The sequence below is a fragment of the Colossoma macropomum genome, unplaced genomic scaffold (genome assembly GCF_904425465.1).
Source record: "Colossoma macropomum unplaced genomic scaffold, Colossoma_macropomum, whole genome shotgun sequence".
Taxonomy (NCBI): domain Eukaryota; kingdom Metazoa; phylum Chordata; class Actinopteri; order Characiformes; family Serrasalmidae; genus Colossoma; species Colossoma macropomum.
In genome coordinates this window covers 2,470,094-2,493,134 of record NW_023495267.1, presented here as the reverse complement: position 1 = coordinate 2,493,134, position 23,041 = coordinate 2,470,094, and the positions used below count along the sequence as shown (strand labels likewise).

Here is a 23,041-nt window from a genome sequence, read left to right as displayed (position 1 = left end):
TAATCTTTTTTTTTTTTTACTTTGCATCTTCATGTCAATTCAAGATTGCGATGCATGTAAGAATCTAATTTTTCCCCACCCCTACTTGTCTTGTCGCACTTGTCACTGTACATAAGATGTACAACGGTGCTTTTATTTTTGGATTCGCTGTGATTTTTTTCCTTGTTAGCTCATTCAGAGCACAGTCCAGATTGATTAGCACTTAATACTGATTTGTTTAACTACAATAACAATTAAGAATGACTGTGCATGACTTTCATTCCTATTCATGTGTTTGGTTTTTCAAAAAAAAAAAAATAATAAAAAACCTACGATTGTGTTAGATTAGTTACTTTTAAATCTCAAAAAAATGCAGATGACATTGAGATATCACATTGTCAAAGATTTGTGTTAGCCTTGAAGAGTTAAGCTTAGATGTTGGGTCTTTCACCGCAATAATAATCATCAAGGCTGATTTAAGAAGCCTAGTGGAAGTTTAAAATGGTAATCGATTAGAAGTTTGGGTTAAGAACATACTTGTTCCTCTCGGCGGGGTTGGAGGGCACAGCTTTGTGAAGAGGCTCAAACTCTTCCTCGTGCTGAATGATGGACTTGGCATTGACCTGAACCCCTGAGATCTTGATGTTGATGCCGCGTCTTTTCCCTGGACCTTTGGCTACAGAGTGGGCACACAGCGCCATAAGAGAACAATGGTGTCATTATTTTTACCAAATATCTCTTGCTTGTCTTTTGGCACTTGACAGACTGTTTTGACACTGTAATTAAGAATTTGTTCTTAACAATGGCTTGCCTGGTTAAATGAAGTTGAAATAAGTAAAAAATAAAATCTCTCTCTCACCTTCTGTGGGGTTCTCCTTCATTTGTTCTTCATGCTCCTGTATTGCAGTCACACATGTGGTGTGAACCAGCTCTCCCAGTCTCTTTAGGTCTGCTATGGACTTGTCCACCAACTCAGAGTCTCGTGCAATGGCCTCCAGCCTGGAGATAATGTACAACCAATCAGCATGGCTATTGGAATTTACAAGTGAGCATCAAATGTAAGCACTAATAATGTCTTTAGCTCTTTGGCTAATTTAAGAAGCTTCGGTATTTCTTATTTTGCTCAGTTTTTTAGTAAGTATCTTTCTAAACTCGTATTACATAGAAAGTCTTTAATCGTGATCTTGTATGTGTTTAAATCCATACCTCTCAAGTGGGGCTCCAAACTTCTTATAAGCCTTTATGAACCTGTTAAAAAGAGCATTTAGCACATTTATCAATCAAATTTCAGCCCCACTAAAAGGTGACCGCTGCATTCACATATGGCTTAGTGTGATACCTGCGGATCTCTGCGTCAGTGAAGCCCTCCACGTTGTTCTTGCGTGCACGCGGTCGGCCTCTCCGCTTTGGCTTCTTGTCATCATCACTGTCGTCTGTTTCACTCTCCGAGCCCGAGGAACGGTTCTTGAGTTTGAGCTTTGAGCCAACGTCGCTGTCACTGTCATTAGCCTGCGCCTGCAAAAGCACAACACAAGCTCTTACACACAGTCTGAGGTGAAAGCCTATTAAAAATACTTCTTAGCTCATAGAAGATGACTAATTTAGTAACTGTTTTGCTAGTTTTGCACAAACCCCCTTTAGGGCACTAGATGCAATCGAGATGCAATCTAGTAGTCAAAGTACCGGCACACAGAGCCAGAACAATGGTTTTTGCTGTCCAAAGACTTATGGCTAAAACAGTCTGGGTTTAGTGTCCAGAAGCATGGTATTAGTGCGTTAGAGTTTTCTAATATTTGGAGAATCTCAAAACTAAAAAAAACTGTTCTGTGTGCTTTTAATTTCTCCCCAAAAAGAAACCTCTTTTAAAAGGCACAGCACCGGAGAACGTCTCGAGGAACACTCCCAGTGGTTCCTCTTTAATGCTCCAATATTAAATCATCTCCAGCTCAAAGGAAGAGTAATGAGAGTGCGGTTTAGCGCATACATGCAGCCGATTTCGCTAGGGAACCCACTGTGCCATAAAACTTAACAAGTCATTACTAAGGCCTACAACGCCACAGACCCCACACACACACACATACACACACAAGCTGATCCAGCACAGAGCTATAAACTCTAATGAGTCATTACCGTCTGCCTAAGATATCAGCACTAACACAAGCAGACACAAATGTAAGCAAGAAAAAAGCCTAAGGGTGCACTTCATGTTACCTTTTGCTAAATAAACACATCCATAATATTTGTATTAAAGCCACTGTGTTTATATGGGAGCCTCCAACCAACTCAAATGCATAGGTAGACAATAATATATGTGTTAAAATGTGTTTGTATGTGCTTAGACAATATATGATAATGAGGATAAAAATAATCATGTTATGCAAATTAAGGTGCTATGCCACTGTACTTGGCAGCATTAATTCATGCAGTTTGTTACACAGAGTGGAGCCTCTAGTCTACTGATAAGGGGCTTGTATAACAAAGGTATTGAAATACACAAATACTGCGGTCTTCAGAAAGCCTAACAAAACAGGAGTCCTTCTCTAAATCTTTTTTAGTTAGTCCTAAATGACAGGGACTGTTTCGTAGATCAGCACTCAATTGACAGTGTTCATATATATTATCCCTGTAGGTTGGAGGTTTCTACAAGGTATTCCTTACTCTTTTATTGGAGCTCCTGCTCCTGGGCAGCATGTAGATGTCCTCCATCTCCTTTTTCTTCTCCTCTTCCTCCACCCGTCGCCGCTGGTCTTCAGGAATGATCTCATCCCAGTCCCTCATGGGTTTCTCCTCGAGCTCTGGAGTGCTCTCATCCATGGTGAAGTTGGCCACCTGTAAGAACGCAAAGAAACAATGCCTCAGTTGAAGGAACAAACTAAATTTGTGACCGAAACAAATCCTCATCTGCATTTTAGGGCAGGGGTAGAGACAAACTGCACCGGCCACTAGGGGCACAAAGCCAATGAATCATGTGGCCAAAATTAAGAAATGAATAATAATAACAATAATAATAATAATAATAATAATAATAATACAAACATGTTTACCGCATCTACATAGTTTTTACAATAAACAAATGTGCCTCAGTACCAAAAATAATAGTCAGGTATTGCTTTTGAAAAAGAAAACATTTATTAAAAACTTTAATAGCAACATTGCTGTGGGGGTAAACATGGTGGTCTCCCTTCCAAATCTGGTCCACCCTGACATCATCTGAGCTAGGCAACGTTATTAGAAGGTTATTATTAGGTTATTAAAGGGGGAAAAAATACACAAAGATTCTAAGATTTTAAAATTGGTAAATGCTGGTAAACTACCTTAAACTGGGACAGGAGCTCATCTGTTGCACTGGAACCTTGATCACTCTCTCTGGTCTCAGCCAGCCGCAAAATCTCATCAATGTCCATCTCCTACAAATGAAAACAGAAAAATGCACAATATATTATTAAGAGACCAACCACAGACAGGAAAACTTCATTCACTCAAAATTGCTAATAAAGAAACTGTGAGCTGTGTTCCTTCAAGTGGAAAAGTGATACCTGTGGCTCTGACTCTTCCCCTTCAGGCTCTTTAAACAGATCTTCTGCTCCAAACTTCAAGATAGCCGTCAGCTCCTCCTTGTTAAAAGGGTTTGAACTGGAAACAATAGTTCAAATACAGTTCACGACAAGACAATGAATGTCATTTCCATTAGGATAATATTAATGATCTGAATGACAATATTCATCATTTTAATCCTTTCTCTTTAGAGAGCTCTTAAGGAATACTCACTTTGAATTTCCTGAACTATTATCCAGAACCGTTCGTCCAGTGGTGTCCATTCTCTGAATGACAAGATGGTCTAGAACCATCTTCTTCTTTGCCCTTTCAATAATATCCTCCTCTACAGTCCCTTTGGTGACCAGACGATAAATATTGACCTAACAGTAAAATAATAAATATATCACTCACTCTGCTTATCGAAAGCAAATATATGCAATATTTTTCTCCTCAAACGACGTATCAATGAGCAACAAAGCTCATGCCATCACTTACTTGTTTCTTCTGGCCTATTCTGTGGGCTCTGGCCTGTGCCTGCAGGTCGTTCTGTGGGTTCCAGTCTGAGTCAAAGATGACAACAGTATCAGCTGAGGCTAGATTGATGCCCAGGCCTCCAGCACGAGTGGACAAGAGGAAACAGAAGTCCTGGATGTGGAAGAAGAGAAGGACTGAGGATGAACAGATCATCTCAGGGCTAGGGCACATACAAAAGCCAAGCTACACATGGTCAAATGTAGAGATAAGCATATCAGTTTACGTAGGGGAATATAAAGGTATCCAAAATAAGACTCTCAACACCAAAGTTTAAAGGCATATTTTTCCTGTCCGGCTTTTTTATGAGAAGAACCAATTCATTGGAAAAAGTTAAAGGAAAAAGAGAAACAGGATGGATACAGTCAGATGATTCATGAACATACTATTAAGAAGCATAAAGACTGAAAAAAAGACAGGATATTCTGGAGAAACGCTACCCATGGTTTACTATTTGATGCAGACGGATGCTGCCATAAGCAGTGCATTTTAGGATATCCATATCTGCAAACAGACCACAAGGCTATCACATTTTTGTTACATACCTCAGAACCCTCAGCGTTAAAGTGGTCGAGTGCTTGTTTCCGGAGCTCTCCTTTGATAGAACCGTCCAAGCGCTAAGGTAAGACAAGAAAAAACAGTGACTGAAAGATCTTGTCTTGAGTACAGGCATCATACATGCTGTTTGAATCCTCATATGCATAGATACAGTTTAGACAGGAGCTGGTAATTCTTGCTAATGCAGCACTGAGAGGCGTGTTGTTGAAGCCAGTACGCATCAAAAAATAACTGGAAGATAAAAATAGCGGCAGGACACTAGCAGTCAGTGCCAAGATACCACTGCAGCTCTGACACCCGAGTCAACCGGAGCCCAGCTCCAAACAGTCCCACCAACATGCTAAACTTCTACCACAGTCATAACAAACAAAACTAGCGTGCATAAAGCTTAAATATAAATGGTTAAACAAACAGGAACAAACAAGCAATGCTGCACTCAAAAACAAAAGATCTCAGGGAAGTCTCATTCCAACCCAATGCAAGCATTCTTCACTGTCTGTGTCACTTTTGACCCTACCTGGAATTGATAGTGTTTCATGGCCAAGTAGTCAGCCAGGATGTCCAGCATACGGACCATCTGAGAAAAGATGAGCACGCGGTTGCCCCGTTCCCTCAGCCGGGTCAGGAGTTTATCCAGGAGGACCAGCTTCCCACTGCCTCGCACCGTGGTCTGTTCCACAAAACATGCTCAGTTAGAACCTGTTGAGAGTTAACTTAGAAAATTCATGCTTTTATTGTAAGGCCGTCCCACCTGTAAGCGCTCCTGAGAACTTTCGTTTTCTCCCTCCTCTGGCTGCTTGATAAGGAAGGCATGGTTACAGCACTTCTTCAACTCCATGACAATGTTAAGGAAGCCTGAAGAACTTCCTCTGGTGCCTTTTGAGAGGGCTTTATAATTCCTTGTGAGAATCCACCTTAAATGACAAACACACATAGGGTAAGTGTGACCAATCACATTTGAGGAACCAAACAGAAAATTTAATGCAAGCTAGACATCAGACACAGAGCAGGACCTACTTGTAGAACTGTTTCTGCTGGGCGGACATGTCCACTCGGAGGATCTGCTCCACTTTGGCAGGCAGGGATTTCTCCACGTCCTTCTTGACACGGCGCAGCAGGAAGGGCTCCAGCACTTTATGAAGACTCTGGTAGCCGTTGTCCCTGCCTTTACCGTGCTCTTCCTCAAAATCTTCCCAGAACTCAAATCTGAATTAAGGCAAAGACCAAATATGACCATAAATCGCCAAACATGATTTAGAGCCTGATTTTCTTTTAAAGTTCAAAACAAAACTCAGTCGATTTAGTATTTCTGGAACCAACATGCAGAATATGTTCTGATTTCTGGTCTACTAAGCTAACCTTCAGGCTGCTGTTCTGAAGTTTGTCATCACTTGTGTTTTTATCAATACCAATGTCAGCATGAGCGATAATGCTTTGTCCTAGCGACCAATAAACACAAAACCAAAACATTCCCATTATATTCAACAAAGCTGTCTACAGTGTGTGATGTGACGGATGCTCAGTTTCTATTTTTGATGTATTGCATGTCATTGTGCTGATATTTCAGCAAAACAAAAATACTGCGGTTAAGCGAGCTGTCTTTTGTCAAAACATGCTTAAACTTGCCAGAATCAGAGAAGGAGAAACTGATGCATTAGGTGGAGAAAAGCTGTGTTTTTATAAGTATATTTACCAAAATTAGGCAACTGATAGGCAAAATGCTAGAGAGCTGGAAGTTTCAGGTAGCACTACCAACGGATTTTATCTGTTGTAATCTACTGATATTTCATTTAAACGAATTACACAAATTGAGCAAGTGAAAAAATATAGGCCATGTGAGACGTACTTGTCAGGCATCAGAAAGTGCAGAAGGGACCACAGCTCTTTGAGTGAGTTCTGCAGCGGGGTCCCAGTGATGAGCAGCCTGTGGTTTGACCTGAAATCGATCAGTGTTTTGTATAGCAGCGAGTCGTCATTCTTCAGCCGGTGAGCTTCATCCACCCCGAGAAAGGCCCAGTTTATGTTCCCCAAAACACCCTGGATTAAGAACAGAACTAGTATCAACAGTCTGTTCCCAATTCAGACCTCATCATTTTTGTAGATAGATATAGATAACGGAGGAATTTCTTTCATCCTTCTTACCTTATCTTTCAGTAAAATTTCATATGTAGTTAAAAGCACATTGAACTTGATTCTTTTGCTCTGCTGGTGGATCCACTCATAGTCACGAATCTTTTCAAGAAAAGAAAATAAAAATGTTTGAAAAATCAGTCAAATGAAGCTAAATGTTTATTAAGGAACTGCACACATTGAAATGCAAGAGTATAGTTGATCACAGGAATGCCATTTTGACATCAGGGAGCATCTTACCGTCTTCCTGCTCAAGACGTCCCCCAAATAGACCACGACATTCATGTCAGGTGCCCAGGTAACAAACTCCCGCTGCCAGGAAGTGAGCGTGGAGAGGGGCACCACCAAGAGGAAGGGGCCGTACAGCTGGTGCTGATGGAACAGGTAGGAGAGAAAGGAAATGGTCTGGATGGTCTTCCCCAGGCCCATCTCATCTGCTAATATAACACTGTTACACCTAGACAACACAGAAGAGACACCCATCAGGAAAGGAGCTCAGACCATAACAAATAAAGATAAAGACAAGAATATATCAGCATGAGAAGTGTGATAGAACAAACTTTCAAGATTTTTCATCTAAGTGAAAGATTTTGAACATTTAAAAATCTTTATATATTCACAAATAATTACAGATTTATTTCTTTCCTATTAGATTTAGAGAACAGTACATTTACTGTACTCAGGTACATGCTGAAGCAGCCTAAAAAGCTTATTTATAAAACTCTTTTAAAAGATACCTGCACCAGGAGTGGGCTAGCCAGTTCACCCCATCTAACTGGTAATCTCTCAGCTCCAAGTTCTCATCCCCGATGTAAGATGGCTGCTTCTTTAGAGCCACAAATCTAGGCCTCTGTTTTAACACCTTCAAGTTTCAAGGACAGAAAAAGGTTAGACTAAAATAGATCACCATTTTTTGTAAAGGCAAATAATATTACATATTATATTATTATATTTTTTATTTTATTGAATAAAACTGACAAAGAAACAGTATAAAGCATGTTTCAGTTGTATGAAACAGTCAAATTAAAGTAGCCAATTTCTGTTGTGTAACTCAACTGTAAAATTAGTAACAATTAGAAAGAAAATTAAACCTGATCAGACATTAAAGGAGATTTCCAGTGATTTTTTTTTATTTCTGCATAATTTAAAATTCACTTGAAATGTTTAAAATGTCAACAACGTAGTTTACATTAGTTTGATATAAAATGCTCTACTCTAGACAAACTTCTGAAAGACAGGATTGTTCACAGTGGTGGTGACAGGAAGACATCCAGAGTTTAATACCTCTAAGAATTGAATAAAGCCATTAAACAAAATGGTTATGAATACACTGCATGACAGACATTATTTTATGATAGGTTTCAGTCAGACTAATCAAAAATGGCTATATTTGCGTTGTAAATATTACAACCACTGGTTCTATCACCACTGTCCAAGTGAGAAAGTTTCTCTACAATCAGCCTTTTCACACCAAACCACACTGAATGACTTGACTAACAGAGGTGATGTCCTCTTTAAAGAAGCAATATACAGAAGAGTGAGCGAAGAGGCCTCTCACCTTACAGTCTTTGGAGGGGATGGTTTTAGAGACATTCCTGTTGTTGAAACTATCTATACAAGACTGGAACTTTTTTCCTATCAAAGCACCATCCTCCCATGTGCACTCGGCGTAGGGCAGGCCCATCCACTTACACAAGTACTCTGGCTCATTGGAAGTGGTCTTATGCGCTGTTGTGAAAAGGGGGAAAACCAAAACAGAAAGTCAGAGATTTGTATAATTGTATAATTAGCATTTCAAAAAACATCAACTAACTGTTATACTACTCTCCAGTTTTAATGGTTGTCCATGCTAACACTAGCACTTTCAGCTAACTGAAAACAGGTAATGGACAAGAGTACAAAATTAAGGTAAAGGACAAAAAACTTACAGGGAAAATCAGAGGGCACCTGTGATTTCCCAGTTTTTGTTGCTGTAAAGGCAAAAGAAAAGAAGACTAAGGTGTAATTTTAGCATAAAACTACAAAGCTCCATATCAATTCACTGACTGTTCCAAAATCTTCATGGGTTTATGCATAAGCCTTTAATCATGATGTAAAGGCTGTACTTACCAATGACTCTCTCCACTATTTGAAACTGCTTGTTCAGATCAGTGGTTAGCTCTTGCTGACAGTTGTAATATTCCAAATCCTCAGGTGATGCTCTTTTCAACCTGCAAGAGACCCAATGATGGTTAAGCAAAACAATCTTCACATGCAAACTGACGCATGTAAGCTTTTATGGGTTAACACTAACACACTGCCTCAAGTTGACTAAAGCCCAACCTGAACACATACAATAAATGAAACCCAACATGATTCAAGAACTTCTAACTTTGTGGATATTGTCCTGCAATGTCATCTGTAATGACAATTTACATAAATAAAAAGGCCACAGGTGCAGCTTATGTGCAAATAAGATATGGTTTAACCCTCCTCACCAAGCATTAAGCTCATCGTTCTTCTTCTTAAAATTCTCCAGCTTCTTTATCCCTTTGACTTTCTGCTGGGTGAGAGAGTCTATGCTTTCCCATGTGTTGTGAATGTAGGACCAGCCCTTCCACTTGATGAAGTACTGAGTCTCTCCTTCCTCCTTCTCTGGGTCAAAATCGGCTCCAGGGTCGCCGTTGGCCTCTACAGCATAGAGGGTGGTGGCAGCCCCAGTAGCTGTAAACAAGCAGACAAGTATCCCAAATCAAATATGGTATTACACATGAGCTGGAAATTTAGAAAATGTCATTTGAAGACTTTGAAGCAAAATATTTAAAAGAGGTCCTAAAAAAGGATGTTTCAAAGAATTATAGTAGCTTATACGACAGCATAATATATCACTTGTTAATCATTATAACAATATTGGCTTTTGAAATATCTTAGAAGGCTGCAAACGAAGCTCATTACAATGTGTGTTATGAGTATCTTGACAAATCACAGTTCCAGATGAGTGTTTTGCAGGGTGTTGAATCAAGCTATATATATGTGCGCATATATATATATATATATTTAAACAAACGTACATACACACATACACATATAGATACACATACATACATATGTATATAATTAACTTGTCACACATGCTACGTGCAGAAGTGTGTAAAGGATGTGCACTCAAATCAACAAAATTTGACAAGGGGCAACCAAACTTTTGCACATAACTGCAATTACAGTACTAGTACTTTTTTACCCAGCTCTAGCGACTCAAAACTTCAAATAACTGTAAAATAAAACACAGTACATACGGCATTTGCTTACCTCCCTTCCTACCAAGCCTGGTGTCAATGACCTTTTCAATGGTCTCACTGTCGTCGTCCTGCATATCTTCTGTCCCCTCAGCCATCTCGATCAGGTCATCAGAGTCTGTCTCAAAATCATTCTGGTCCTCCTTATAACTGTAATCACAGAGCCTACTGTTAGACACACTTACTGAAAAAGTGCTTCCCCTAGATTGCTTTTTGAGTGGTAGATCTTTCAAAGCTAGCAGTCCTATAGAAACATCACGTCATCAAATCTGTGCAGGGCTGGAAAAGCATCATCATGCAGAATTGTTCATAAATACAATGAATAGACTGCATATCAATACACATTTTTATTTTCTATTTACAATTATTTTTAAGAAGTGCACTCGTCGTTGGCGAGGAGTTCATTTAGTGCGACCCGAACTAATGACAGGGGAAACACTGCTTGCTGTGTGTGACACCAGCTGACAAGGAAAAAGCAAGAAAATAAGAGATCCATACCTAACTTTAGTAGCTGCCCTGCGACGGGTCTGTCTCTTTGGAGTATCCTCCTCGTCATCATCATCGTCATCATCATCTTCCTCCTCTTCCGACGACTCCTGCTTTCTTAGTTTCCGTCCCTTTTGAGACTGATGCTGCTTGGCTGTGGATTTGGTCTGAGGTCTGAAAAGGTTGCACACACACAAAAACACATAAAAGCGTATTTTCAACCATCGCTGCGGGTCAAGCGTCCCTCTTTGCACTTCCCTATCCCCTGTAGAACAGTGTAGCGATTCATTAGCACTCCTATTAGCCTGACTCATGTGCCAGTGGCCTTGAGACAGCTTTCAAACAATCAAACCACCTACAGTCAGAACAAGAATCAAATCATCAAGTTTGCATCAGATTTTTAAAAATCAAGCCACAACAGACCAGAAATGCCACCACCCAATTTGCAAGCACTAGAAATGAACCACAACTGTAGGAGGAAAATATTAGTCAAGCCAAAACGTGTTAATTGTCTTCGCTCAATCATGATTCAAACAAAGACATCAGATTGCTCATCGTGATTAAGCTAGGATGAGCTGTCTGAAGGCCAGGCTTCGCTACACTCTTACCTTCTAGCAGGAAGTCGTCTGGATCTAACTTTTTTTTCTTCCTGCTCACTCTCTGAACTGCTGGCCTCTTCCTCATCATCATCATCATCCTCGTCGTTTGAGTCATCATCTTTCCAGGTATTTCTTTCAACACAGAAATACCACAAATTCACCCATGGGGGGCTAGCAATAGTTTTAGCTACTACATTATCATGCGGTTGCTTCATTGACCAGCAACACAGAGCATCTAAGAGATCTAAAGGCCTGATCTATGGACTGGCCAGGTGTACCCCCCAAGCAGCAGCACTGATCTTGCATTAGATTAACTGTGTATGATTTGTAACCCTAGTTCCGTGAGATGTTTGGGCAGTGGCAACCCCAGGTTGCTGTTGCCCTATGGAAAACAGTTAGGCTGATGTTGGCTATATGGACCATTCTACTGTCTTAGTTCAAACAAAGTAACCTGCTATGTAGGAATAAGTAAGCATGCAGGGTCGCTACGGCAACCAAAAAATGGCTTGTTTTCCACGTGCACGTTTCACTCATGGGTTCTCTCCCAGTCAGTCAGGGTTGCCAGATTTGTGGTTTTTCCAACAAATCCGGCTAGTCTGAAAGTGCACTGCGGGTTGAAACACATTCATGGAGTGTGTTTTCTGTTTGGACAGCTTTCTAAATGGACTGCGGCCACGGAAAAAGGTTTGAAACGGAAACGCATCGTCTTATGAGTGTATATCAATCCTGGTGTTGAATAGCTGGTAACCCAAAGGCAAAAAGAATGCAGCTTGTTCGATGGTGACACTGACCATTTAAAATCTGAAAGAGGACAAATATGCATCTAATATCACAGAAAGGGCTCTATAACTGACCACTACTGCTAAAAGACAGTTTTCTTTACAAGACCAGTAACAGCATTCACGAGTGATACAAGTGGAGCAGTAACAAAGATCTACAGATCTCTTTTATCCAAACGGATAAACGGTCAAAGCAGCCAATTTACTCAATAAAAATATAAGGAGTAAAAGAGCAGCTACATCTGTTTACCGTCGCCTGCATTCTGACTTGTTACTGGGTGATAGTTTAAGCCTGGTGGACCAACCAGGGAAATCTGTGTACAGTAGAGAATGTTTAACTAGTATTTCCTTTGATAACAGTCATTAATGAGAGAATATGCATATTAACAAGATTTTCTATTTCATGTTAATTTATTCTAATGACTTATTTCACTGTATTCTGCTGCTTGATGTGAGCGCCTCCTCGTTTTCTCTAAATACTGTGCACTTCAGTGTGAGTCTGTGAGGCTCTGCCGCTCTGCACGCGCCAGCTTCAACAACTGGTTAACTAGTTAATAAGGTAGTGTTTTAAATTACAGATATTTGCACTTTATATTTATACAAATGAATATTGAGCAAATCACACTTTTCCCCATATGCGATCTGTTCATAATATTAGGAGACGACAGCAGTGCAAAGCGATCACTGTATCTATTTTATCACAACAATGTACGATACTAATAACAAAGTAACTTACTAAAGTATGTACATGTATTCACCCATGACTCCTGCTCTTACTTCAACGTCCTTACCCCAAATTAAACATATGTCAAGTGATTAGGACGTAAATTCAAAAATTTGTTCTTTTCTTTTCGCCCCCCAACATTTAACCCAAGTTGGTGCCCAAACCCTAAATTTGTGAACACCATGTTGTTTTTTTTAAAAAGATCTGTTTGTGAACTTTCATGAAGTTGAAGGATTTAAATTTATTTGGTAGCGTGTCAGCGGTGCTAGTTGTCACAGTAGTTGTTTTGGTAGCGACAAAATGAAATGTTCAATCATTTGTTTTACACACAGTTAAGGTACAGGTACCGGGCTACTCAAATTCTGAAACTCTGACCTTAAACCAATTCAGTAGAATGATCCATAGATTGCATATACAAAGCGGAATCTGACACTATTTTGTGCCAAGTTATTAACTCTAAACACCATATAATGTGGCATATTCAAGTCAAAATGACACTTAGTGGAACGTTTATCTTTTTCACAAGATGGTAGATGAATATCAACTGAATGTCCTAAAATGCCCCCCAGCACAAACATATAAAAAAGATGAGGGAGTGAACTGTAGTTATGGTCAAAACAACAATGTGAAATGCATTGTGATGTACATAATGTGTGACTGCATGAATCTATAATGCAATACTGACAACAGACCAGTGTATTAGGAAATTACACCTGTTCTTACATGCCAAATCAGTGTGGAAAACATGATATTTGCATGCACTACAGCAATCTTAACTCATAGATGACAACCTAGTAATTTAAATACTCTTAATCTACTACATAATATAGCTAGTGTAATAACTGGTAGTGCAAATGAAGTTCAATGTAAAAATAATAAAAATGTCCATAATTCATGTGGACTGTTACTACAATGCAGTATTGAAATCATGTGAAACTACAACACAATGAAACATACAGCTAACAACAAAGGACATTTTTAAGCAGACGATTTGTCATTTGTTCTGTCCATACTCACTGTTTCTTTTTCTGCTGGGATGCTTTTCTTTTAGGGCTTTCACTCTCAGACTCACTGCTGCCCTGTAAATGATGTGAAATAGGCATTTCAGCACGGACCAAACATCACTGTGGGTGGTGTCACAACCACTAGATGGCAGCAAAGTACAATATTTCAGCCAACAAGACCACCTCAAGGGGGCACCAGACTACAACATTCATGCAGCGTCTTGATCACAAGAGGTAGTAGTCTTTAAATTTAAATTTAGGTAGGTTTCACCGATTGTCCAAGCTTGTGTTGATTCATTTTTTCTTAACAGCCACAAGTAGCACAACAGAACTTGTGCACTTCCAAGAGTCTGTTCACAGAAAAAAATTCTTAGATGGCCAACCTCTGCTCCAATGTTCAGACGAGCTGGTTCTGTTCTGCTCCGGTTGGACCTTCTAACACCATAAACATCTGGATGTTTCTCCCACATCTGTAAATGTAAACATAAAATTATTTACCAAATGTTCTTAACAAAACATTTCTTCTTAAAACCCACTAATGCAGGTTTCACAAAGATTCTGGCATTCACCAAAGGGTTATTTACTTATTCAGGATTTGTTCTTAGGTAAGAACAGAATCTACACACTCAGGAGCACAAAGATACAAACAATTTATCAGTTTAAAAACATCATTAATCTGTTGTAGACTTTTCAGACTTTCTTCAGATCTTTTTCCAGAACAAATTTAAGACGTAATGGAGATATTGGTAAATGAGGCCCACTGTCTTTCCATTTCACTTAAGAAACTCATTTAGTGAGCATGTCAACTATTGTCCAATCTCAGATAAGGTGACTACATGTTAGCTCACATCCAACTTATTTATTCTTCAATTCACTACAGTTATCAAATCATTCAAGAGGAAGGACAGAAAAGTCACTAAAGGTCTCATCTTCCATTTATCCTCTGATCTGCTTTAAGACTCTACACAAAAGGTCAGTATGCCAAGGCAACAGGCAGCCTGTGAAAGCTGGCAGTCACAGAAGCTTAGCAAATAAAAGGCAAGGCAATGACCTAGTTCAACACAAAAACACCAGACAAAAGGACACTAAAAAGGTCAAATGGAGTGACAATGTCACAGCGCAGCTGAATTTCAAGTGGAACATGAGCACCGAAACTAAAAAAGTAGTGAATAAAATGGTCTAATTGTGAAATAAAAGCACTGAAACTGGCTTTTCGGATCAGATGAACAGCATACGCTACAGCAGATGTGCGCTTGGAGGTTATGGACATAAATATAGATCCAAACATCAGTGAGATGCTGATAAGAGGCTACTGGGTCTTACACTAGTTCGAATGGTAGACACTGCCTTTGTCCCATTCCAATATTAGACAAGTAAATGGCAAATCGTTTAGCATTTCTAGCATTAGAATTTGTGCCCATTCAGACAAAGAGCATTGGTGAAGTCAGGCACTGATGTTGGATGAGAAGACCTGGCTTGCAACTGACATTCCAATTCATCTCAAATATGTTGAGGTCAGTAGGCCACCGGAGTTTTTCCCCACCTCGTCAAAGCATGTCTTCACGGACCTCACCTTGCGCACAAGTGCACAGTCAGGCTGGACCAGAAAAAGGCCTTCCCCAAAGTCTTGCCACAAAGTTGGAAGCATATAACTGTGTAAAATGTCATTGTATGCAGTAGAATCAACATTATCCTTCACAAGAACTAAGGGGCCGAGCCCAAACCCAAACCCTGAAAAACAGATCCAGTAAAGTATTTATCCTCCACCAAACTTTACTGTTGACACAACGCATTCCAGTAGGAAGCATTCTTCTGGTATCTGCCAAACCCAGGTTCATCCATCAGACTGCCAGACAGTCAAGTCTGTTTCATCACTCCAGAGAACATGTTTCCACTCCTCTAGAGTTGAGTTTGGAACTCTGTAGTGAGTGATAAAACAGACGACACGCTATGTGATTCAGCACTCGGCGGCTTCACTCTGTGAGTTTGCGTGGCCTACTACTTTGTGACTGAGCTGTTGTTGCTCACAGACACCTCCTTTTCACAATAATAGCACTTACAGTTGACCAGGGCAGATCTAGCAGTGCAGAAATTTTACAAAACCTGACTCGTGGCAAAGGTGACACCCCAGAACAATGGCACATTTAAAGTCCCTTCAGTTCTTCAGTACAACTTCTTCTACTCTAATATTTGTCTATGGAGACTGCAAGGCAACGTGCTTGACTTCATACACCTGTTAGCAATGAGTGTGTATCAGTAACGTATTGGTAAATTATTATCTTTTCGTGCCTAATCACTGAAGAACTATATTTGCATGCACTACCTCCTACCTCACATGATACGTGAAACGGGGGCTGCTTTGAGACTGAGGGGCACGATTTCTTGCCATTACCTTCTTTACGTCTGTCAGATCCTTCTTCTTGATACGTTTCTCTTTGGCATCAAGCTCATCTGTTTCTGCCTGGTGGGTCTTGGAGCCAGCAGACTCGCTCCCAGACTCGGAGCGGCTCTCGGACTCAGATGAGCTGTTGGACTCGGAGTGGTGGGATCGTGCTCGCTCACTGCCCTGTTCGCTCTCCGACTGACTGGCCGACTCCGAGCCGGAGTGGTTTGACTCCTCTGATGCTGAGTTGCTACAAAAGCAGAGACGGGCACGTTCAGCTATCAGGACCACAGAAAACTTCCCAAAAGAGGTCTATACAAAAACACATGCTTGACAAACAAGCACAGAAACGGGAAAAGGCTCATATTTCAGTCTGACATCTTGGTGAATGTCAAATCTCTGGAAATAGCCCGACAAATTATTAGGGTTAATTAATGTATGTATGATTATTCGTTAATGAATGTATCTATAATAATAAAATAAGGTATGGAAAGTCTGAGACCACTGGTGAAAATGCTTCTATTTTGCATGCCTTTGTAATTTGATAGAAAGACTTGTTACAAACTTTATTACAAATCAGCATAACAATTTAAATAAGAAAAGTAAATCTTGAAAATTTTAGCATGAATTGCAGAATTTCTGAGAGGTTATGTCCTTAATTGCTTCAATGACACTGTGCACTCGAGCTGCTATGGACCCCCCCCCCAAGTTTGTGCAAAAGCTTCTGATGAGTATATCAAAGCTGTCTGAACATGTTTTTAATGGAAGGGATCAGACTTTTCTTTTTGTACGAAGTGCTCAACATGGTCAATTTTACAAATTTGCTTAAATTTTAATAGTGACTGAGAATAATGCAGATTTCTTCATTTTAGAGAGTCATAACCTCTCTTTGTTTTAAATCTTTTTAAAATGTTTATAATTCTAAAATTTTGTTCTGTTGTTTATTTTAAATTTATAAACTATATATATATAATATATATAAAATTATAACTAATTAAAAAGCTAGCTCAGTAAGTTCAGTAAGCATAAAAAAACACTAACATTAGAATAAATACAAATAACATTAATACAATAAGTAGTGGTTTCACATTTGGCTAAGTTTTTGTTTTCGTAACCATTTGCCAACATCTCCTCACACAAAAACCCAGTATTATTTGGAGTTATCATCCAACACCTGGTTTGGCTAATCAATCCTTTATTATGTTAAATCAAGTGAGCTTGTGCTGGAATTTAAAATAATAGATGCAATGGCTGGGGACATCCAGAAGAAATCTGAAACAAAACGTTCTTTTAATTGGCTTCAGTATATAAAACTACTTTTTTGAGTCATTAGGTGATATTAAGTGTATCAACTACTTTTTTGAAAATAAGAAATTCTTGTTACGTTTATATGTTCCTTTAAGAAATTCTATCCAACAGTTCAGAAGTGTATCAGGAACAGGCTACATCATCACTAGGACTAACAACACAAGGCATCATACTACATCATTCAAAATGAGTCTCCCAAATCAACATGCACAGGTATCAATCAATACATTCAACACTACTGGAGCACCTGAAGTAGTCAGTTTAGTATTGATTACATTTCATGACGTATAACATCATTGTTGGAACAAAACCTTCAAAATGGTAACTTCACAGCAGGAGGAAAAACCACGCAACTTTTTTGTAATGCAAGTTGATGATACAGGACTTTTCCCCCCCCCAAGTAATTTTTGACCATTTCTGTTGGTCTGTTCATCATGACATTTAACCACAATGTAAAACTTGTTTTCAATTTATGCAATAAAGCAAAAAAGGACAATGGAGTCAAAGGTTTTCTGTATGACAACAATAAAAATCCCACAATAAGAATGTGAAACTCCCTTGTCTGAAACTATCACCTCTTCATCGAGAGCATAGAGGAAAAGCACACTCCTCATGAGAGCATATTAGCTAATATATCACATATTGGGAGCTAATGTATTAACTCATGGCTTGTGAATCATCACACCCCTATATTCTTCATCTAGCTCTTTGATAATCTTTTATTCATCACCGTTAGCGGTGGGTAACTTACATCATTCAAGTATTGTTACTTCAATAAAGTAACACATCAAGTTGCTACCAAAAACATCTTGAGTAGGAGTCAAAATGTATCGGGTCTTCATGTCCTGAGCTCCCTATGAAATCGCAAAGGACCTGCTTATTATATCCAGCATCCATCGTTATAGGAGCTAAACTTTGGTGCTTTTCCTTCTTTTTACAATGCTTTCTCAATTAAAATGAAAGCAGTCCCACTGTGAAATACAGATAAGAAATTAAACACAAGAAAGGAACTAAAAGTGAATGACAAACAGAAGTAAGAAAAGGTTGTATCACTTGAAAATACTCGGAACAGTACAAATCAGTCCAGTTTTACTGAAGACCCTGTAACAGTAAAAGTAATTCATAACTAATCACTTCTGATAATACTTCATGTTAACCTGTTTCCTCAGTTTCTACTTCGTATATTCGAGTTATTTCTCTTCTGGGTTGTTTTTAAAACTATGCTTGTTTAAAGGTTTACACTGTGCCTCAGATCGGCTATACATAATTAACGCAGTCAAACGTGCGATTACCCTCGTAGCTTCAAAACAGTCAACATATTTTGCATGTGGTGAACACTTGGGAGTCTGTGGGTGAAGGGAAAAAAAAGAGTGTGGTTTGTGAAACATGTGACAATACAAACCTCCAGATTAACATTCAAGATAAAAGACTGAAACTGAAAGTGTGTCATAGCTAGATCAGATACATTTAATTATTTATTGTTTTTTATTATTTTATTATTCATGCCCTTAATGAACAAATATTTTCAAGTTGGCATTCTGTTGTTTATTAAAAAACTGAAAAACAAAGTTGTTGATTGTATACGTATCCATACCAGACTGCAAGTAAAACAGAGTGAGAAAGTCAGTTAAGAGTGAGTTTATTTTGACACTGACCTACACAGATATTTACTGTAAAGCTCAGTAGTGATTCGCAGTATTTTTCCACCTCTACTTTATGGTGGCTGTTTGACACCGTTCAGGAAAGTGAATCCCAGTGGACGTCACAAAATGTGAGGGGAAAAAAAGGCAAATGCAAAAAACCCCTTATTTGCAAATACAATGTGCATCATTCATTGCATAATGGCAAAGTCTGTCTCTCCCCTTCATCAACTAGTCAGGAAGTATACATAATGAGGGAAATCACTACTGTGAGAAGGCACAGACTTCAGTGTCAAATTGTAAGGGTGATGAGTAAAATTACAAGGGCCAATATCAGCCCTGCTAACACTGAGCTCTTGTTATGAGTGTCAGTAAACCACTCAAAACTTAAAATGAATCTTATAGCTTACTTTTTTCCCCCTTTGTTCAAACACTGAGTGCACTTCACAGTCAGATCCAAATGCAAAGGAATCAGGAATTTGCCTTTTTCAATGCATCATGAATGGTTACAAAGACATCTGTTTATAATGTATTGCAGAATCAGATAATTATGATTCCTCTCTTCGGCTCTACAGATCCAGCAAGCAAATCTCCTTCAGTCAAGAAAATAAAACGAATACTTTTCAGGTCGGTCAGTCCAAAACAGGACAGAAGCTTAAAATATTAACTTGGACATTAACGAGACTGCCCATCATCAAAGCAGTATCAATTTCTTTGAAAACTACCATGAATAAACAAAAAAACGCCAACGCAAACATCAGAGATGTTTATCTTTAATGTCCTTTTAGAGGTTGATTACTTGTGTAACCGGTTTCTCGGTCCCTATTTTGTGAGAAACATAAGCCAACATAAATGTCATTTTATTATTTTTAACATTCACATAATAGTACTGCTATAAAAAAAAAAATCAACTGTAATGCAGATAATACATCTTAATTTCCATATGATGTTACATTACATGCATATTACATGGCACTGTATGACATTGGAGTTTAGATGTGGGAATATCTGCTGTAAGTTTAAACAAATGTACTGTTGCTCCCATAACAAGGCCGACAGCACAGGACTGTACAGCGAGCTTTGTTCATAATGAGCACAAAACTAAAGGCACTGTCCCTTTAAAGACAGGGGCTACGATTTCTTCGGTCACGACTGGTAAAACAACACATCCTTAATCCGTGTTTGTACTTGTAACAATAACCAACACTGCTACCGGCGCTGAATGAACACTCAGAGCGATACACCAATGTGTAAAATATGTGACTACAACTAACGTAGTTAAGACTGCTTTGCGTTAAATACGTACATGCAGAGTTAAACATGTAACTTGCGTTTTCCCCGTCTTTAACCACGTCACATTATAACACGCTTGTTCAAATATAATCTGGTTTAAAATGTCTGTTATATAGTATGCTGGCGTGATTTTGTATGTCTGAGCACAATCAGGCTCAGTGAGGGACTTTACTAGCGGAAGCCACTAGCCGGAGTCAGCGCCGCAGCTGCTGACAAAGCAGAGCAGCCGGGGAACCAGCCTGTCCTTATATGGCGGGTGATGTCACACGTGGGTGGGGCTAACCCCTCAGCTGAGCCACGATTGGCTGCCATGTTGCTAGACAGGGAAAGAGCCAATCAAAATTCAGCAAAGCAACTTCTGACCTCTACAGCACTTCCTGCTTTCCCTTCCTGTAGTTCCATGCACCTTTTATGTAATGCTGTGTAACTCATACAGGCTATGCAGCACAAAGCAAGAGCCATTTTGTGACTTTCAACTGGACTTTCAGCCATTTAATGATACAGCTCATACACTAAAGACACCATTGTACTCTTATTTTTTCCCTCTTGAATGATTCACACAGGATACAGTGCAAGTCAAAGAATTACAGCATTTAAAATGTCAGAACCAGTTTATTTTTCTGTTTAACTTTCTCTGAAAGATGTTAAGAAAATGGCTGCCAAAAGCCCAACAGTCCAGTCACCTTCCTGAAGGACAACCTTTGGTGTGAGTTCTCGCTCCATGGTCAGGACATTAAGCTAATGTAAACCAACAACCTCTAAACCAGTTCTGAATACTGTATAGAAGTCTGACATCAAACAAGTGACATGAAAACTCATGATAGTGTATACAGTAGCCTTTTCAAATAAAGCCCTTTTGTTACAAAAACCGGCTTCATTCTAATGATAAAATTATGTTCCAGTTCCTTTATCATTACGTAAGATAATTCTATAAGGAATGGACGTACAGGAGAGCTCCAAAATTACCTGGACTAAAATCTCTTTACGTTAACTTACATTAAAAATTAAGAACATTTTCGGCTTCTGTAAAATTACCATTTTGGACAGCAAAATATTACAAGTTGTGAAACGTGGATCTTTCACTCGTCTTCCTCAGGTCAGCTTTAAAAGATTTAGAAACGTAAGAACATAGCTCAGGTTGAGGTAGTTTGATTAAACCTGTTTATGACATTCAGCTTTTCAACCTTTATAAGAAATACAACCAAAACATACCAGAATGAATCTATTGAATGTAAGACCGCTGTACAATACTCAGACATAATGATGCGACAAATTTGAAAACCCATTAAAAACTATAAAAAAATAATTTCACAATACTCAACAAAATACTCTTCCCATTTTTACTTTTTAATCAACCTGTAATTGTTTATTAAACTTGTGAACTTCAAACACTGAACCTCCACCACAGGTGTGGTGAGAGACATGAGAACAGCATTTACTGTGCTTTAAGGAAAAAAAACAAAAAACAAAACAATACAAAAAAAAAATGGCTGCCAAGAAGGTTACTTTGCATAATTCCATGGAAGGACCACCTCTGGTTCCCTAAAGAACCTTTCAATGAATGTAAATGAGAAGTATGAGTGGGAAGAACATTCTTAAAGTTTAAAGAACCTCCACGTGATGTAAAGTATCTAGGAACAAAAACTTCTATAGTCTTTATTGTATGTAAAGGGTCTTTAAACCTTCGAAAGGTTTTTCACACTCGCAAATCTTTTTTTTTTTAAACATGGTTCTTTCATGGCATCGCTTAAAGCACTCTTTGTGGCATGTGAAAGGCCCACTGGTTCTAAATGAATATATTAACTAATCAGGACTACCTTGTAGTGATTTAGAACTACAGTGAAAATATTTTCTGCATATGTACATCCACTGCACCAATTCCTGAGACAATATATATATGTCACTTTCTGATCAAAGCCTCCTGCTTTTTTCCTGCCCTTTTTTTTTTTTTTAAACACTATTTCAAAACATCAGGGGCCCTTTACACTGTATGAGCATTTCATGCCAAAAGATCAATAGAAATGGTTAAAAATTACTTGAAATAAAATTTCATTACATTAACATACATGAAATAACTTTTTTCTTCCTTTTCCATTTCGGACATACAAGGTTTTGTTAGGACAGAAACTATATATTTAAGGAGATAGAGAAGGAGGCTGGGGTCTAAGTGCAGGGTCAGTTGCTGTAGAGCAGGCCTTGTTCAAGGGCCCAATGGCAGTAGGACAGGACAGTGACACCAGTACCCCTCCGGCTGCGGGCTCACTCCTGTCACTCCCCTGCCAGTTATGGAACATTAAAAACAAAACAGCAACTTGGGTGACAATGCACACAGGTGGATCCCCCAAATCTCAATTTTAAAATATTTTACCAAAAACAAAAAGTCCTCTTAATTAAAAACATAATAGTAAAATAAATGAATGGCTTGTGTAAAATGCAGAAAATCAATAACCACCAATCCTGAGGGAGAAAAAAAGTTAAGTGTACAGGTCATGAGTATCTTACAGGTTAATGGAAAAGTATAGGCTCCAATGACTGTGCATATAAAACCTTATAAAAAACAAAAACAAAAACAAAAAAACCTAAAAAAAGAAAGAAAAAAAATTTGTAAAGCCCCCTCCTGCCAGGCCCCACAAACTATTCAGCTAGAGAAAACAAACATTTGGCATAAAATGTTTTACCACATAAAAAGATTGCACAAAAATTTGAATAAAAAACATATCATAATAAGATTACATTACAGAAAGACATATGCTTCATTAAATTCAATTAAATGTTAACCTGTTAATATGTAGGCTTTTGGTGAATTGTCATATCA

General features: G+C 38.7%; 1 protein-coding gene across 3 annotated transcripts in view; it reads right to left on the bottom strand.

Annotated features, from left to right (window-relative positions):
* Nucleotides 1–23,041, bottom strand: part of chd2 (chromodomain helicase DNA binding protein 2) — a 42,299-nt gene that overhangs the window by 6,615 nt on the left and 12,643 nt on the right. For 2 of the 3 annotated variants that reach the window (XM_036561662.1, XM_036561664.1), the window contains exons 7-33: nucleotides 15,995–16,235; nucleotides 13,986–14,072; nucleotides 13,616–13,677; nucleotides 11,105–11,227; nucleotides 10,509–10,670; nucleotides 10,024–10,160; nucleotides 9,213–9,438; nucleotides 8,845–8,945; nucleotides 8,664–8,705; nucleotides 8,294–8,463; nucleotides 7,473–7,597; nucleotides 6,976–7,192; nucleotides 6,748–6,837; nucleotides 6,452–6,642; nucleotides 5,623–5,811; nucleotides 5,357–5,519; nucleotides 5,123–5,275; nucleotides 4,593–4,664; nucleotides 4,012–4,161; nucleotides 3,748–3,896; nucleotides 3,516–3,612; nucleotides 3,294–3,386; nucleotides 2,638–2,808; nucleotides 1,319–1,494; nucleotides 1,186–1,227; nucleotides 839–978; nucleotides 517–655 (exon numbers count right to left, since the gene is read on the bottom strand). In XM_036561662.1, the coding sequence (XP_036417555.1) occupies nucleotides 517–655; nucleotides 839–978; nucleotides 1,186–1,227; nucleotides 1,319–1,494; nucleotides 2,638–2,808; nucleotides 3,294–3,386; nucleotides 3,516–3,612; nucleotides 3,748–3,896; nucleotides 4,012–4,161; nucleotides 4,593–4,664; nucleotides 5,123–5,275; nucleotides 5,357–5,519; nucleotides 5,623–5,811; nucleotides 6,452–6,642; nucleotides 6,748–6,837; nucleotides 6,976–7,192; nucleotides 7,473–7,597; nucleotides 8,294–8,463; nucleotides 8,664–8,705; nucleotides 8,845–8,945; nucleotides 9,213–9,438; nucleotides 10,024–10,160; nucleotides 10,509–10,670; nucleotides 11,105–11,227; nucleotides 13,616–13,677; nucleotides 13,986–14,072; nucleotides 15,995–16,235 (3,708 nt within the window). The remainder of the gene's footprint in view (nucleotides 1–516; nucleotides 656–838; nucleotides 979–1,185; nucleotides 1,228–1,318; nucleotides 1,495–2,637; nucleotides 2,809–3,293; nucleotides 3,387–3,515; nucleotides 3,613–3,747; nucleotides 3,897–4,011; nucleotides 4,162–4,592; nucleotides 4,665–5,122; nucleotides 5,276–5,356; nucleotides 5,520–5,622; nucleotides 5,812–6,451; nucleotides 6,643–6,747; nucleotides 6,838–6,975; nucleotides 7,193–7,472; nucleotides 7,598–8,293; nucleotides 8,464–8,663; nucleotides 8,706–8,844; nucleotides 8,946–9,212; nucleotides 9,439–10,023; nucleotides 10,161–10,508; nucleotides 10,671–11,104; nucleotides 11,228–13,615; nucleotides 13,678–13,985; nucleotides 14,073–15,994; nucleotides 16,236–23,041) is intronic. The other variant, XM_036561665.1, reaches the window with a different exon arrangement.